Here is a 15,830-nt window from a genome sequence, read left to right as displayed (position 1 = left end):
TTATCTTGCCTGGTACCCAATGCCATGTGGAAATGGAGTAGCTATTAATTAAGGTGAGAACAAGTGTTAGGCCTCTTTACCTTCATGTTGAAATAACAATTCTGATCTAAAGCATATGAATCTGTTACTATGGAGAATTAGCAATCCACAACCCCGTGTAATTAACTTTTATCCAACTCCTATTAAAGTCCTGGATAAGACAGTAATATTTAAAGAAAAGAGTCTACAGACATGCTATCCATTCTAGATATTTGAAATTCTATCCCCAGATCTAATTAGAGCAGCAGAAGCCTACCAGGTGCAGTTTAAATATATCAAGAAATGTATCAGAACTATATGAACAACTATAAGCTTTATGGAAGGATATAAAAGAAAATTAGGGTAACTAGAAAGATAAATTATATTTCTGAATGGGAAGACTTAATGTCAGTTCTCTCTAACTTAATTTATAAATTAAATGACAAAAGACACTAACACTAGGAGACTTGCTTGACCAGCTGTAAAGACACAGCTACAATAATTTTCTTAAAAATGTATGGGCATAGGCATGGGCAAATAAATCAGTGCGATAGAATAAAAGACTCCAGAAACACATTTGAAAGAGAGAAAGTAAATGTTTATGAATGGATATTTAATATATAATAAAGGTGACATTTCAAATTAGTGGAGATATTAAATGGTTGGAAAAAATAACATTAAGGCCTCAATCTCACTCCACATACAGAAATTTTTCTATAATGATGTTGACATATAAGAAATAATTCTAAATGTATTATAGAGCTAATTAATGTAATATATATATATATATTAAAATCCTACTTAATGAACTGAGTATAACAGAAAGCCCCAGAACTATTAAAAGACTTGATCATGTAAATATATAAAACTTGAGTGAAAGGAACCATAAACTAAGTTAAAAAAAAAATGAGAGATCAAATTGTAAAATTAGAAGGAGTCAGTATTCCTAATATATAAGGATGATGGCCACATTTTTGGCAGTGACCTTGACCTGACCTCGTTTAGCCTCCCACAAGGACTTGGTCCTTAGAGCAATCTCTCCTGCTGTACTGCATCATTCCTATCAGTACACACATCTTGAGCCAGATGCCACCCTATTTTTTCGTTCTTCATGAACAAACTTCTGGAAAGAGTGCTCTCTGTATGCGGTTTTTTTTTTTTTTTTTAAATTTCCTTACCACCTATTCACTTTAACTCACTTCAGTCTGGCTACTGCCCCAATCACTCCACTGAAATCATTTTTGCTAAGGTCAACAGTGATCTCTATACCATCATATCCAATGGGCACTTTTAATCTTTTGTATTATGTGACCTTTCAGAAACATTTGACCCGGTTGGCTACTCCCTTCTTGAAACTCTTGACTTTCATGAAACATACTTTCTTCCTCCATTCTTCTTACCTTGTAAATACTGAAGTTCTCCCAAGCCAGGTATTAGGTAGTAACCTCTTTTTTTATCTTTTTAATTCACACTCTTTCCCTAAGTGATTACACAGTAAGTGTTCCTAGTAAAAAGCAACAAAAACTGCTCCTACCTGATATAAGCAAAAAAGGGATTTATTGTAAGAATAGCAGGTAGTTGAGCTATAGACTGAGACATAGAGGCTTTGCAGTGAAAAATCACATCTAGAATCACTACTCAGAATGGATCAGATGACACCCCTGCTGACACTGATGCAAGGGGTGGATGCAGCAGCCTACATCACTTGACATCACTGGCACAGACACTACCACTGCCAGCCTCATTGCCTTTGTTACCCTAGAAATTCAGGCTCCTGTCGCTATTTCCAGAGAAGGGTTCTTATCATTCCAGATTTTCTGCATCACTAGTGTCTAATTCAAAGTATGGAGCAGGTGCATCTGATTGGCAGAGTAAGTCATGCGCCCATACCTGTGCTTCAGGCAAGGCCAGGAAAGAGTATAGTAATCTTTTGTTTCCATGGAAGGAAATAGGCTCTACCTCCTACCAGGTCTTATAAGGTAGAGAAGGCCCCAAACATATAAGGGGACTCATGCTGAATATTTAGGTTAAAATTTAAACTTTAGATTGTAAAAGTCCAAAATTATTTATTCTCATGACTTTAAATACTTTTTATATGCTGTCAGCCCTCAGATCTACAAATTAAGCCAAGACTTCTCCTTGGAGTTCTTATTCAACTGCCTATATGACATCTCAGAAGCACACAAACATTTCAAATATAATACACCCCAGTCGAACTTTTTTATATACTCCCCTACTCCCCATGTATACTCCCATCCATCCAATCTCAAATAAGAAATCTAGGCATAAAGGCTGGGTGCAGTGGCTCACACCTGTAGTCTTAGCACTTTGGGAAGCTGAGGCAGGCAGATCACCGAGGTCAGGAGTTCAAGAACAGCCTGACCAACATAGTAAAACCCATCTTTACTCAAAATACAAAAATTAGCTGGGCATGGTGGTGCAGGCCTGTAGTCCTAGCTACTTAGGAGGCTGAGGTGGGAAGATCACTTGAACCCAGGAGGCAGAGGTTGCAATGAGCTGAGATCACATTTCTGCACTCCAGCCTAGGCGACAGAGTGAGACTCTGTCTCAAAAAATAAATAAAATTATATATATATGAGCCATTACTTATATATATGTATATGTATGTGTACACACACACACACACACACACACCCCATTTTGACTCCTCTCTCTCATCCCCATATGCAGACATTCAGAAATCTGGAACTTGAAGCCCTTAATACCCTTCACCTGATGATATCCTCTCTGGAGAAACAAATGATATTACTACAGTAAAGCATATCATATGAAGATTTTTGACCTTTCTCAGAAAATAATTTTCACATGAGGCAACAAGTGCAATATGCCCATGAAATCTCTTCAAAGCTGTGTTTACTTGGTATTTAATATTGCTTCTAAATAACAAAAGGAACTGCCCATTAAACTTGCTAAACTGCCAATCATGTTTGTCCCAGTAACAACTTGAAAAGTAAAATCACATACCCTACTCCCACTCTGAGATAATCAGTGGTAAGCAAAACCCTGTGTCCATGCCTGCTCTTCCTAAAAATAAAAAAAGGATGAGGCCTGGAACTGAGATATATTAAAAGAAGTAACTCATAAAAAAAGAGGGAGCTGGGCATGGTGTTGAGCACCTGTAGTTCCAGCTACTCCAGAACCTGAAGCAAGAGGATCACTTGAGCCCAGGAGTTCAAGGCTGTAGTGAGCTATGAGCATGCCACTGCACTCCAGCCTGGGTAAGGTTAAGACCCTGTCTTGAAAGAATAGAAGGGGACGGGAAAGGGGAGGACGGGGGTCACAGCGGGTGGAGGGGATCATTTCTGAAGGCCTCAACTCTCACCAAATCATGAATAAAGGTTTGTGACAAGATAAGAGTAGTGGAATTCTGAGCTTGAGAAGGGTGGAAACATTTAGGAGTAAGTCCCCTCAAGAATGAGGGGTACTCAACCAGAGATGAATTAAATCTGACATCAGCAGAAAGATACATAAGTTGAAAATTATATATACCAAATTGGGCTATCTTCAATGATTATGTGATCTTTCCCCCCAGCATCACTGCCAAAAAGAGTAGAAAATCAATTGTTTAGACTAAAAAAGTGGCTATGGTAGACGGTCAAAGGAGAGAAGCAAATGAGAATACTGGTAAGAAAGCACAACAGAAAGTAAATTTCAGGGTGGGATAGAAGGGAAATGATGCAAGGAGAGATTGGGGAAGGGTTAAGAGCTTAGAAAAGTGCAACGGCCTTGATTTTTAGTGGGAGAGAATAGAAAGATAAGAAAATATAACTAAAAGGGAGAATTTTAGAGTTTGAGATATAAGGAGAGGTGGCAAGAAATCTGGGTTATATCCCCGAGAGGTAAGAAAAACAGAGAACTAATTCTGAGGTCAGAGTGTCCAATATTGTATATAGCCTTAAGACAGTAAAAGCAGCAGCAGCTGAAATATAAATATGTGCCAGATATTAAAATCAATGAACAGACAGAGCATGGTGGTTCATGCCTGTAATCCCAGCACTTTGGGAGGCTGAGGCCATCGGATCATTTGAGGCCAGGAGTTCGAGACCAGCCTGGCCAACACAGCGAAACCCCATCTCTACTAAAAATAGAAAAAAATTAGTTGGTCGTGGTGGCACAAGCCTGTAGTCCCAACTACTTGGGAGGCTGAGGCATGAGACTCATTTGAACTCAGGAGATAAAGGTTGTAGTGGGCCAAGATTGTGCCACTGTACTCCAGCCTGGGTGACAGAGTGAGACTCTGTCTCAAAATAAATAAAATAAAATCAATGAAAAAAGAAAGAGAAGCAAGAGGATCCTAGAGGTCAAAAGAAATACAGAGATAGGGATAGGTTATAAATAATTTCAGATGGAGAGAAGTTACTGAGAGACTAGGCTTTCTTTTTTTTTTAAGAGACATAACAACGTGCATGTATGAGACATTTTATTTTCTAATTTAACTGTATTAAGAAATTTACTTGGAATCACATTATTCCTTTAATTTTTTCACAGAGAATATTCCATTTACTGTGTAGTTTGTGGTCTTGTGGACATGTTCTAAGTAATATATTTGTTAGCATGGTAGTTTCAGTTGGACAAAACTTACTGCCAACAAGACTTGAATTTAATTTGTCAAGTATTTCTAATGGCAACCAATGATCAGGTGCTTCAATATTACAGATTTCAATTCTTCCATTCTTTATGTCTATGAATACTTTAATGTTCAAGTGTGACTGCTCATATAACACATTAAAGGAAGTATTTATACTAAACTTTGGAGTTTTGCCATATATCCACTCCCAGGTTTGTAGTTCCTTGGCTTTGCTATTTATCCCAGGAAACAGCGTCTCATCCGTTGGGTTTATTAGGTGAATGTGATTATCAGTTTGATGATAAGCAGCATACTCTGTAGCGACAGCATTCATTAGTACTTCACAGGTCAGAGTGGGATCCTTTTCCAAAAGATTTTTCACTAAGGAAGGTATGCTAGCAGTGGCATTGCTCCTAATCCCTTGGTAAGGGCTCTTTAGCAAAGAAGACAAGAACGTTCCATCAGTACTACATAATAAAGTGCAATGGTGATAGGCAGTAGTCCGGCCAATCTTAGAAGCTGTTCCTGAGATTTTAAACTGTCCATCAAGTAAAAGGTCAAACCTTTTGGTAGCCTGCACATCCAGCTGAGGTTGGACAGCATTCAGAGCTCTCACAATTAGTTTCAGATTTTCCATTCTATCATACTTTTTTTTGGTTGTAAAGAAAGTCAAATTGATATTACCCATATCATGGTAGACTGTTCCTCCCCCACTTCTTCTCCTAGCCAGTTTTATACCTTCTTCTCTCATTAGATTCAGGTTACATTCCTGCCAAGGATTTTGATGCCTACCAATTACAACAGAGGGAGAATTCCGCCAAAAGAATAGAATTGGTTTGTCTTCTAGATTCATGTGGTCATGGATCCAGTCTTCTGCAGCCAGATTTTGATAGACATCATTGGAAATTGAATGTATAATGAGTCCATTTTTTACTGTTTTTTTAAAGCTAGCTGCTGGGACCTGGCGGTTATAAAGTAACTGGAAACAATTCTTCATTGAAAATGGGATCAGCATGCTTTTAAAAATGGAAGACAAACAAATTAAGTCATCGAAAAAAGGAACATTAAATTCTATTTTCTAGCTATTAATTATTGGTTACTCAATCCAAACTTATCTCTGAGCATCCAGTGCAGTTGCTTTTGGCTTTTAGCTTTATAATTAGTCTTTAGCAATGCTATAACTGAGTATTCAAAAGAAATAATAAAGACAAATTTCAAATAATTTCAGTTGAAATAGTTTCACAGTTTTCAAACAGTAAGTCTACTGCAAATACATTATGTAATATATCTTTTTTTTCTCTTAGAGACAGGATTTCACTATGTTGTCCAGGCTGATATCGAACTCCTGGGCTCAAGTGATCCTCCCCTACCTTGGCCTCCCAAAGTGCTGGGATTACAGGCATCAGCCACTGCACTCAGCCACATTACGTATATCTTTTTTTTTTTTTGAGATGGAGTTTCACTCTTGTTGCCTAGGCTGGAGTGCAATGGGAGGAGCAGATTCCAGGCATACGCAAAGACAAAGAGTCATCTAATAGCAAGGTTTTGGGGATTCCCTCCTAAGATAAAGAGTTACACTACTAGTCTTCGAGTTCCACTAAAGCCTATGGCTATACTGTCCTAGGAAGCCTGTGCACTTAGACTGCATTACTTCGGTTAACCTCTTTGTTCTTGGTTCTGTTTGATTGACTTTGATATAGTACCACATTCATTCAACAAATATTTATGGAGTGCCTACCAGGTACAAGGGAATAAGGAGATAGAAAATGGGAGGAGATAAATTCATATAAATAACTACAATATTTGGACTTTTTAAAAGGCAGCTAAGCTCCACTGCAGTTTTAAGCAGAAGTGTTCAGTCAGCCATTATACAAATCTGCCTCTGCAGGTTTGAGCATGGATTAAAGAAAGGATGGACTAGGGACAGGAAGAACAGTTAACGGACTAAGGCAGTTGTCCAAGCTAGAGATAATGGGGGCCTAAAGTACAGAAGTAGAGAAAGAGAGAGACAGAAAGAGGGGGATGGATATGAGTGATATTAAGAAGGTGAACTGGTCCTTGCCTTCAAGAAACAAGTATCTCCACAATCTAGTGGAAGATACTAAAAAACAAGTAAGGCAATAATTAAAATACAGTGTCCGAAATGCTGTGATAGGTGTTAAGTACATTAGGGGCCATCTAATGCTCTAATTAGTGGATGTGACATTGAAGCTGAGACATAAAAGGGGTAAAGAAAAGAATTCTAACAATGTGCAACAGCTTAGTGGAAAAGGAGAGACAGGACCCATGCAAATAATTTAATTCTACTTGCTATTACTTAGGAATACAAGAATGGGGAGTTAAAAATAAGGCAAGAGATTATAAAGAGCCTTAAATCCACATTAAATGCTTGAACTTTACCCTGAGAATCATGGGGGAGGTGTTGAAGTTTTGTTTTGTTTTGTTTTTTGTTTCACGCTTTTGCCTAGACTGGAGTCGACTTCTTGCGTTGAAGCAATCCTCCCACCTTAGCCAGCATGTGCCACCATGTTTCTTCAAAGGAAGCTGAGGATAGAAAAAAAGGGAAAAATTTTAAAATATGTTATTATGAAAGTTTCAAGGAGACAAGATGGTTAACGGTGCCAAATGCCAAAGATTGAGCAAATAAGATGAGGGTTGAAAAGGATCTATTACAGTTAACAGTATCAAGAAGGTTATCAGTGATCTTGGTAAGAATCATATGTACTGAGTAAACAGGAGGCCCAAGGTGGATACAATGAATGTATTCTAGTTGTGAAGTGGAAAAGCTAGGGCAGTAGTTAGAAAGGAATGTGGAGTTAGGAGAGGATTTACGATGCAAAAGATCTGAGCATGTTCAGATGCTGGTAGGGGAGTCAAGAGAAGGCAACATTGGGGCCAGGCGCGGTGGCTCACGCCTGTAATCCCAGCACTTTGGGAGGCCGAGGCGGGTGGATTACGAGGTCAAGAGATCGAGACCATCCTGGTCAACATGGTGAAACCCCATCTCTACTAAAAATACAAAAAATTAGCTGGGCATGGTGGTGCGTGCCTGTAATCCCAGCTACTCAGGAGGCTGAGGCAGGAGAATTGCCTGAACCCAGGAGGCGGAGGTTGCGGTGAGCCGAGATCACGCCATTGCACTCCAGCCTGGGTAACGAGCGAAACTCCGTTTCAAAAAAAAAAAGAGAAGGCAACATTGGAGAAGGGAGTTTCCTTGGGAAAGTGGTGGTGTTGGGATCCAGAGTTCAGGTAGCGGGGAGCCTTAAAGGAGAAAGTAACAAATAGGAGTGGTGGACACTAATAAACTGGATGGTGTCTGTGGATACTGAGATTGTCAAAGATGTTGTGAAATATCTTTTCCTAAGGTTAAGGCTCTCACTCTTGTCTGCATATGCAGAGTGTGGCAGGATAACAAAGTAGTTAAGAACTTACATTTTTTATCCTGGCTCTGACACTTAACTGAATGACTTTAGGAAGTGGTTTAACCCTCTAGCTGCTTCAATGGCCACAGACATCATAAAATGGTTGAGAGAATGTGTTCATATGCATAAGCCATTCATTCATGTTTGGCAAACACACGACAGGGTTCCCCCTTTTCCCATCTCTATTCTGTGCTTGCTGTTCCTATCATATAACATGTATTCCCTCAATTGAACAAGGATTCCTAACCAAAACACATCAAAGTGGCATTTACCTTGATAAATTAACTGTAGTCCAAGATTTTGACTTTAGCCAAAATATGATCTTGTTAAGGCTGCAGATTGATCCAATTCAAGTATTGAGCCAATGCATGTATTTTAATAGTGCTCAAAATATCTCTAGTCATCAGGTATTGTATATACAGTGTGAATGAAACACAACAAAGGTATTAATTCAACAAAGTTTTCTTCAATTACATGACAGACATTCTTAGCACTGGAATTTATCAGTGAGTCAAATGAATAAAGGTGATAAAAAGGGCTATTAAAAAAGTAGATGACCGGGCGCTGTGGCTCACGCCGGTAATCCCAGCACTTTGGGAAGCCGAGGCGGATCACGAGGTCAGGAGTTGGAGACTAGTCTGGCCAACATGGTGAAATCCCGTCTCTACCAAAAATACAAAAATTAGCTGGGCCTGGTGGTGGGCGCCAGTAATCCCAGCTACTCGGGAGGCTGAGGCAGAAGAATCGCTTGAACCCGGAGGTTGTAGTGAGCCTAGATCGAGCCACTGCACTCCAACCTGGGCAACAGAGCGACGCAGTCTCAAAAAAACCCACAGTATTTCAGGATATTTCACAGTTGTCGGGTAGTGTCAAGCCTTTGAAGGTCTGGGTAAATTTTGTTCCTTCAAAATCACTTTGCATCTCTCGACTCTCACCCTTTAATGACTAATTTTATAAAGCTTTTCCTCAGAAGACTTCCTTAACTTCCACGTTCTTGGGACACTTCGCTACCTCTGCACTGCCAAACACTCCTCCCCATCACTGAACTGAAAGTGAAAACAGCACCATCTCATTTATCTTTCTAGGCAGGCGCAGCTTCTTCTTAAAACTTTGCCAAGAACCTATTATTTTGCCCCCTTTCTGATAATAGACAACTTACTCAGAATCTCATTATGATCGTGTTCACGTTTTATTTCGCCCTTTTGGCTCTCAGGGGACGTGCACACAGCTGCGCGTCCCTTTTCCCGTGTTCAGGATGAACAGTTACTAACAGTGAAATCAGGTCGTCCCAAGTGCTGAGTCGAAAGTGTGCAGACAAGAGCCTTCAGCACCGGTGGAGGCGACCTGCAGGTCCTGGCCCACCGCCAGAGACCCCGCATGCGCAACAGGGCCCACACCCGTCCACGCGCCACGGCCCGCAGCATCCCGATTAGAAGCGCTTCCGCTTCACCCACCTGCTGCTTCCGGTCTTGCTCACGGTCTCGCGATGGCTCGAGCTGGAGAAGGCGCTTCCGATCCTGAGCACCCAGCAGGCTGTGCGCGCGATCATGTCCCGCCTGACTGAGACAGGCGCTTCTCAGCATGTACAAAAAAGTAAGCCGGGGGAAGAGCTGTCTTTACAGTGAAGGAGGTTATTATTACTTTTTAGGAGCCACGATGAGACTCTATCACACTTCTAGCTGATCACCTGCCTCTCCAGACCGGAGACTGGCGGCAAGTTTGCAGTTGACACCCGGAGGCCAGTCTGTCCCCCTTCCCCGTAAGAAATAAAAAGAAAGGAGGTTGGTTTCCAGGGCTGGCCAGCTGGAGGGTGGGTGGGACCCCCACTGGAGGCCAAACCGCAGAGGAGAGCAGGTCCGGGTGGAAGAGGTCTCCTCCGCGCCGCCCCTTTATTTCGCTGAACTTGCGGGCTCCAGAGACCTTAAACAGTTTGGGGCACTGCTGCGGGTGGCACAGCTCTCTCCCCGCGCCTGGGCGGCCGGGGAATTCCCCCGCACCCACCCGGGTTCGCCGCCCGCAGGAGCGCCCAGCAGGATCAAGTGGATTCTGGGCCTAGAGAGAAGTGCGTGCAGCCCCGGCAGGGCCGGGCGGGCGGCCGAGGGATGCGGCAGGGCCAGGCAAAGCTCCGCATCCCCCGCACTCGGCGCCGCCTCCTCGCCGTCCTCTCCCGCTTGCGGGGTCGCCCCGGGCACCCCCGGGCTGCCGAGGGGCAGACGGGCCGCGGAGGGGGCGGGCCGCCGGGAGGGAAGTGAGGAGGGGCGGGCGCTGGGCCGGGGGCGGGGGGCGGCGGCGGCGCGGCGAACTCGCCGCTCTCTCCTGAGTGTGCCAGCGCGCAAGCCGGGGAGCGGGTGAGTGCGCTGGCCACTGCCGCCCGGCCGGCCGGTCCGGAGTCGAGTGTGGGGGGCGCCTGGAGCCCCGATCCGGGGGCGGGCGGCGGCCTCTCCGGCGCGGTTGGGATGCACCTTGAGCGGCGCTTTTCGTTGCAGCGCGCGGGCGGCCCGAGCCTCGGTGGCGGCAGTACTGGCGGCGGCGGCGCTGACACCTCCCACCATGGACAGCTTCGACTTAGCCCTGCTCCAGGAATGGGCCCTCGAGTCGCTGTGGTGAGTCCCCGTGCCGGCCGCTTCTGGCGGGCGGGAGCGGCGAGGGGCGGCCGCGGCGGCCCGCGAGCCCTCACCTGGGCGGGGGGCTCCGGGCGGCCGGCCGCCGTGGGGGTGGGGTGGGTCGGGGGCCCTCGGGTTCCTTATATATAAATTTAATCCCCATAACAAATCAGTGGCAGTATATAAATATATCTCTATATATATAAACTTGAACAGATTAGCTGCTCGCTAATGGCCCTAGCAGAAGATACTGCCACTGATTTGTTATGGGGATTAAATTAGGTAACGTTCTTTTATGCTATCAAAGATCTCTCCCTTACAGTGTGTGGTTTTCTTCTTACTAGAATTTATCATCTGTTGAATTTTCATGCCAAAAAGTGGGGAGTGATGAAGAAAGTCACTGAAATGTTTCCATCTAAAGGACTAAAGTTTTCATGTGATAGGTTTAAAATATTAGGGAAATTGTCTTTGAAAGTACGTGTTTGCTTTCACCATGTAGAGAGTACGGTATACTTATGTCCTGATTCTTTAATTAATAATTCGACTTTGCTTGCCACTTAAAAATTAGAATCGAATTATGAATGGAGAGTAAAGCCCACATATATATTGAAAGGGAACCAGGCAATACACTTTCTGATTTACAGAAAACAAAGTGTTTCATGAATGCTTTCTTTAACCCAAACTTTACTTGTAACTTGAGCCTAGTTTTGATTTTTGAAAAAATTTAAACAGCAAAAATATGTGAACCTACAAATAAATAGGGAGTGATAATCAACTGTTGTGGCCAATGAATGAACGAACATGTATTTGATGTGGCCCTGAGATAGAGGCTGTGAAAGAATTTCCTGGATCTTATCAGGAGCTCCCAGAGCATAGGTTCATACTTTACCTCATGCCTTTTAGAGTAGGCAGGGTCTATATTCAGGTCTGCAGAAAAATAAATGTAATGCTTTTTTGAAATGTAGAACAATGTTTGGTTTGGTTTATATTACCTAAGAAGCATGTTCTGTACTATTAGGGTAGATACCATTTCTGTGTTTGTTCTAATGAAAATGAAGAAGGAAACAGTCCCTACCAATATTGTGAAGTACTTAATGGTATTTAAAATCTCTGGGAGACTGGGCCAAAGTAAAAATATAAACGAAATAAATGGGAATGTAGCCATTACTTTCCAGTTTATATGAGTATCACGATGCAGTATTTGGAACTGATTGCATCTGCTATAAAGTACTTTGAAGGAAACCCATTAGAAGAGAATTAAAACTTGAACAGATTAGCTGCTTGCTAATGGCCCTAGCAGAAGATATTTTGTTGCTTCAAAATCTTTTCTAATTCTCATCACTCAACCTTCTTGGCTGCGTAAACAAAGGGATCTTTCCTTTTTGTTTTCCAGACATTTGGAAAACAAAATTTTCCAGAGGTGTGCATCTACCAAGAAACATTTCTTTTTACCTGATATTATAGACAGTTTTCAAAGCTAAAGTAAATTCTGGATTTTAGATTTTTGTGTCCCAGGTTGAGAGTAATCAAATGAAAAGAGGTAGCTTTTTAGGTGCCAGTAATTATTTAGTGATTGTAACATGGACCACTGATATTTTTACTTTCTTTTTTTGTATATTGATTTTGTATCCTGTGACCTTGCTGAGTGTATTCATGAGTCCTAATAGTTTTCATTCAAAGCTAATATTAGAAATAAAAATTATATATTGTTTCCTCTTCCCAAAATTAAAATGTGAAGTTACAATTAGGTACTCTGTGTTTCATATAAACGCCAGATAGCATTGTTTTGCATATTTTATCTCCAGAATTTGCCATCTGGTAAATGGTTTGAGTTAATTTCAGAGAGTTGCAAGTAACTCAGATGTTTCATATAGAAACAACAATTCACGTATCCCACATTTGTGTTCAGGAGTATATGTGTGCATATAAGCTTGTAGTTCAGATATTTAAAATAAATTCACAGTTAATCTCAAATCTCTCTCTTTTAATGCTTCCTCTTACCTTAAGTTTTAGGGCCATAGAATTTAATTTTTTAAATAATTAGGTTTATTACTTGCTAACCCTGTATGTTTGTAATGTGTTGATGGGGGTGGAGGCTCTTTGCAACGTTGGCCTCACTCAGGGACCCAGGTAAAGGGGAACTCCATCTCCGTGTTTCCGCATTTGGCAAGGAAGGAAATATGAGTATGATATATGCAAGGATGTGATGTACTTGTTCCCAAACTAATTTCCTACAGTTGTGTACAAAATTATATGTGGAAATTGGCAAGCTAATTCCAAACATGTATGAAAAGTGCAGAGGATAGGAATAACAAGCCAATCTTGAAAAAGAATAAGGTTGTTGGACTTATTCTACTGACATCAAGACTTAAATCTATAGTAATTATTACTTATTACTTATAGTAATACTTAATACTTACAGTATAAATTTAAATAAATTTATACTAATAATTTATAGTAATTAAGACACACACTGTTGGTGCAGGAGTAGACAAATACATACATGGGATTGAAAAGTCAGTCCAGGAACAGAACCATACATATATGAAGACATGACTTGTGACAAAAATTGGCACTGCAGAGCAGTGAGAAAAGAATGGTCTGTTTAATCATTAGTGGGTCAGTTGGATCACTATGTGAAAAAAATTATACTTGATCTCTTCATTACATCAAAATCAAGTCCATATAGTTTTATTTTCTTTTTCTGAACTGAAATTGGTTTTGTATACAGTGTGAGGTACACAATCCATTGAATTGGTTAGAACATTGATGGAACATAGATCAAGTTTAATAGAGCACAGCTAGAATCCCAGAAATCTCTCTTGGGTATACTTCTAATCATTACCCTTTCCATTTTCTCTAGAGGTAACCATATGCTGAATCCCAAGACTGTAAGTTTACTTGTTTGGTACATCACAGACATAGAGTTACATAGTAGATATTCTCTGTATTGCTTCTTTCAATATACCATACTTTCAATATGTAACAATATTACGTTTGTGAGATTGATGTTGCATATAGCTGTAATTCTTAGAGAGTGCAGCGCTATGCTTCACCTCCTTAAGGGTGGAGTATCTACATAAATTATTTGGAGTTATTCTGTATGAGTGATTTAGTTGTTCCCCACTTATTTATATACAGTGTGGACTCATGGATATTTGTTTTATGCTTCAAGTGATAAGCCAATACTACTTTTTTCTGTTGCTCAAATTCCTCTAGCTTTAGCCACTGGAAACTTTTCAGTTGCCTCCTGTAACCCTTTGATACATATCCATTATTGTGTTACTGTTGTTGTTGTTGTGAGCATATTCTTGCTTTCTGCACTACAAGATGCTTCAGGCCTATTTTGTATAGTTTTTGCCCCAGTCCTAGAATCAGCCATTTTTCTGAGTAGCCCTGGCTAATGGTATTAGAAACAAAGATCGGGATGCTAGGTATACACATGGCTACTGGGTGTAGGCTCACTCACCTGACAGGGCAAAGAAATATATGTGTGTATACTAAACTCTCTCTCTCTCTCTCTCTTTCTCTCTGTGTGTATACATTTCTATATGTAACCCTCTATCTACAGTAAGCTAATATATGCTACTGAGTTCATCCTGATGTCTCCAGCTCTAATCCATTTATCACATGGATCATTCTAACATCTTTCCCTTGCTTATGTATTATCTCCTGCCCACTTCAACATTGAGAAATCTGGGTCCCATCATTCACCCTCTATACTTAATTCTTCAGTTCCAGGATACATGTATAACAATTTGAGAATTATATCCTGTACTCCCATTGGGAAACAGGTTTATCAACTAGAGTACAATATTTATATGAAGTTCCTTTTGTCTTTTTCTCACAGACTCCATTTATTTTCAAAGTTATTATTTGGGTCAGCATTTTATTTCCTGATAACATTAAGTGAGTTTTTAAAAATACGTTTGAAATGCATATAGGTTGTTTTATCACATTCTGTTTTTCTTCCTGGGATTTCCCTAATCTCCTCAATGAGATTTAAGGTTTACTCTTTGTGCTTACAAAGTTCTATGAATTTTGACAAATGTTTAATTTCTTGTATTTATCATTACAGTATCATATAGAATAGTTTCACTGCCTTAAAACATCTCCTGTACTCCACATTCAACCTTCTCTACCTTCCCATCCCAACACCCTGGAAACCACTCTATATTTTGCTTTTCTCAGCATGTCATATAATTGAATCATTCAATATGTAGCTTTACAGACTGGCCTCTTTCACTTAACAATATGCATTTAAGATTCATGTGTGTCTTTTTGTGACTTGATACCTCATTTCTTTTCAACGTTGAATAATATTCCATTATGGATGTACCACCAATGGTTCATCTATTAAAGCACATCTTGATTGTTTTCAGATTTTGGTGATTATGCGTAAATCTCCTATAAATATTTACATGGAGATTTTTGTATGGATGCACCTTTTCAGATCATTTGGGTAGATATCTAGGAGCATGATTGCTGGATTGCATGGTGGGATTATGTTTAGTTTCTAAGAAATTGCCAGACTGGGCCCGGTGCAGTGGCTCACACCTGTAATCCTAGCACTTTGGGAGGCCGAGGAGGGTGGATCATCTGAGGTCAGGAAGTTCAAGACCAGCCTGGCCAACATGGTGAAACCCCGTCTGTACTGAAAATACAAAAATTAGCCAGGTGTGGTGGCATGCGCCTGTAATCCCAACTACTCAGGAGGCTGAGGAAGGAGAATCCAGGAGGCGGAGGCCGCAGGGAGCCGAGATTGGGCCACTAAACTCCACTACACTATATTAAAAAATAAAATAAAATAAATGTAAGATCTTAAAAAAAAAAAAAAATTGCCAGACTGTCTTCCTAAGCAGCCATATCCAGCTCCTTATATTCCAGCCAGCTCTACATCTTTCCCAGCAGCAGGTATTGTTAGCTTTTCGGATTTTAGCCATCACAATAGGTATGTAGTGGTATCTCGTTGTTTTATTTTGCAGCTCCCTAATGAGAAATCATATTGTAAAACTGAGGTAAACTTCTAGAATATTGTTATTTTGCTGTTGATAGCTAGTGAGGAAAATTGCATATATAGTATTTTATCTGAAATATTAATGAAATGTAAATGTGTCAATATATGTAATTGTGAAACAGTTTTTTAAAGCTCAAATCTACTTTTAAAAAGTTGCAGTAAAATACATATAACAAGAAGTT

General features: G+C 40.7%; 3 protein-coding genes across 10 annotated transcripts in view; 1 reads left to right on the top strand and 2 right to left on the bottom strand.

Moving 5' to 3' along the window:
- MRPL30 (mitochondrial ribosomal protein L30) overlaps window positions 1-7,126 on the bottom strand; it is a 36,301-nt gene extending 29,175 nt beyond the window's left edge. The window contains exon 1 of the mRNA XM_064371414.1: window positions 7,007-7,126. Within this exon, the coding sequence (XP_064227484.1) occupies window positions 7,007-7,018 (12 nt within the window). The 5' untranslated portion in view covers window positions 7,019-7,126. The remainder of the gene's footprint in view (window positions 1-7,006) is intronic.
- Window positions 615-7,097, bottom strand: LIPT1 (lipoyltransferase 1). Its single transcript, XM_012475855.2, has 2 exons — window positions 7,007-7,097; window positions 615-5,622 (listed from the first exon to the last, which is right to left on the bottom strand). The coding sequence occupies exon 2, from the start codon at window positions 5,619-5,621 to the stop codon at window positions 4,500-4,502; it is 1,122 nt and encodes a 373-aa protein (XP_012331278.1). The 5' UTR covers window position 5,622; window positions 7,007-7,097; the 3' UTR covers window positions 615-4,499.
- Window positions 7,127-9,543: 2,417 nt separating the features above from the next.
- Window positions 9,544-15,830, top strand: part of TSGA10 (testis specific 10) — a 204,421-nt gene continuing 198,134 nt past the window's right edge. For 3 of the 8 annotated variants that reach the window (XM_064371406.1, XM_064371407.1, XM_064371404.1), the window contains exons 1-2: window positions 9,544-9,621; window positions 10,515-10,631. The gene's annotated coding sequence lies outside the window, so the exon portion shown is untranslated. Of the gene's footprint in view, window positions 9,810-10,514; window positions 10,632-15,830 lie in introns of all 8 variants that reach the window. The other 5 variants (XM_064371411.1, XM_064371408.1, XM_064371410.1 and 2 more) reach the window with 4 other exon arrangements.

Source organism: Aotus nancymaae, unplaced genomic scaffold, assembly GCF_030222135.1.
Source record: "Aotus nancymaae isolate 86718 unplaced genomic scaffold, 86718_ANA_hifiasm-v0.15.2.pri h1tg000131l, whole genome shotgun sequence".
Lineage (NCBI taxonomy): Eukaryota > Metazoa > Chordata > Mammalia > Primates > Aotidae > Aotus > Aotus nancymaae.
The sequence above is the reverse complement of the archived record's forward strand: the minus strand, read 5'-3'. Positions and strand labels throughout refer to the sequence as shown.

What these genes read in the sequence shown, in the direction of transcription:
- LIPT1 (XM_012475855.2), bottom strand. Translation starts at nt 5,621, where the DNA reads ATGCTGATCCCATTTTCAATGAAGAATTGTTTCCAGTTACTTTATAAC.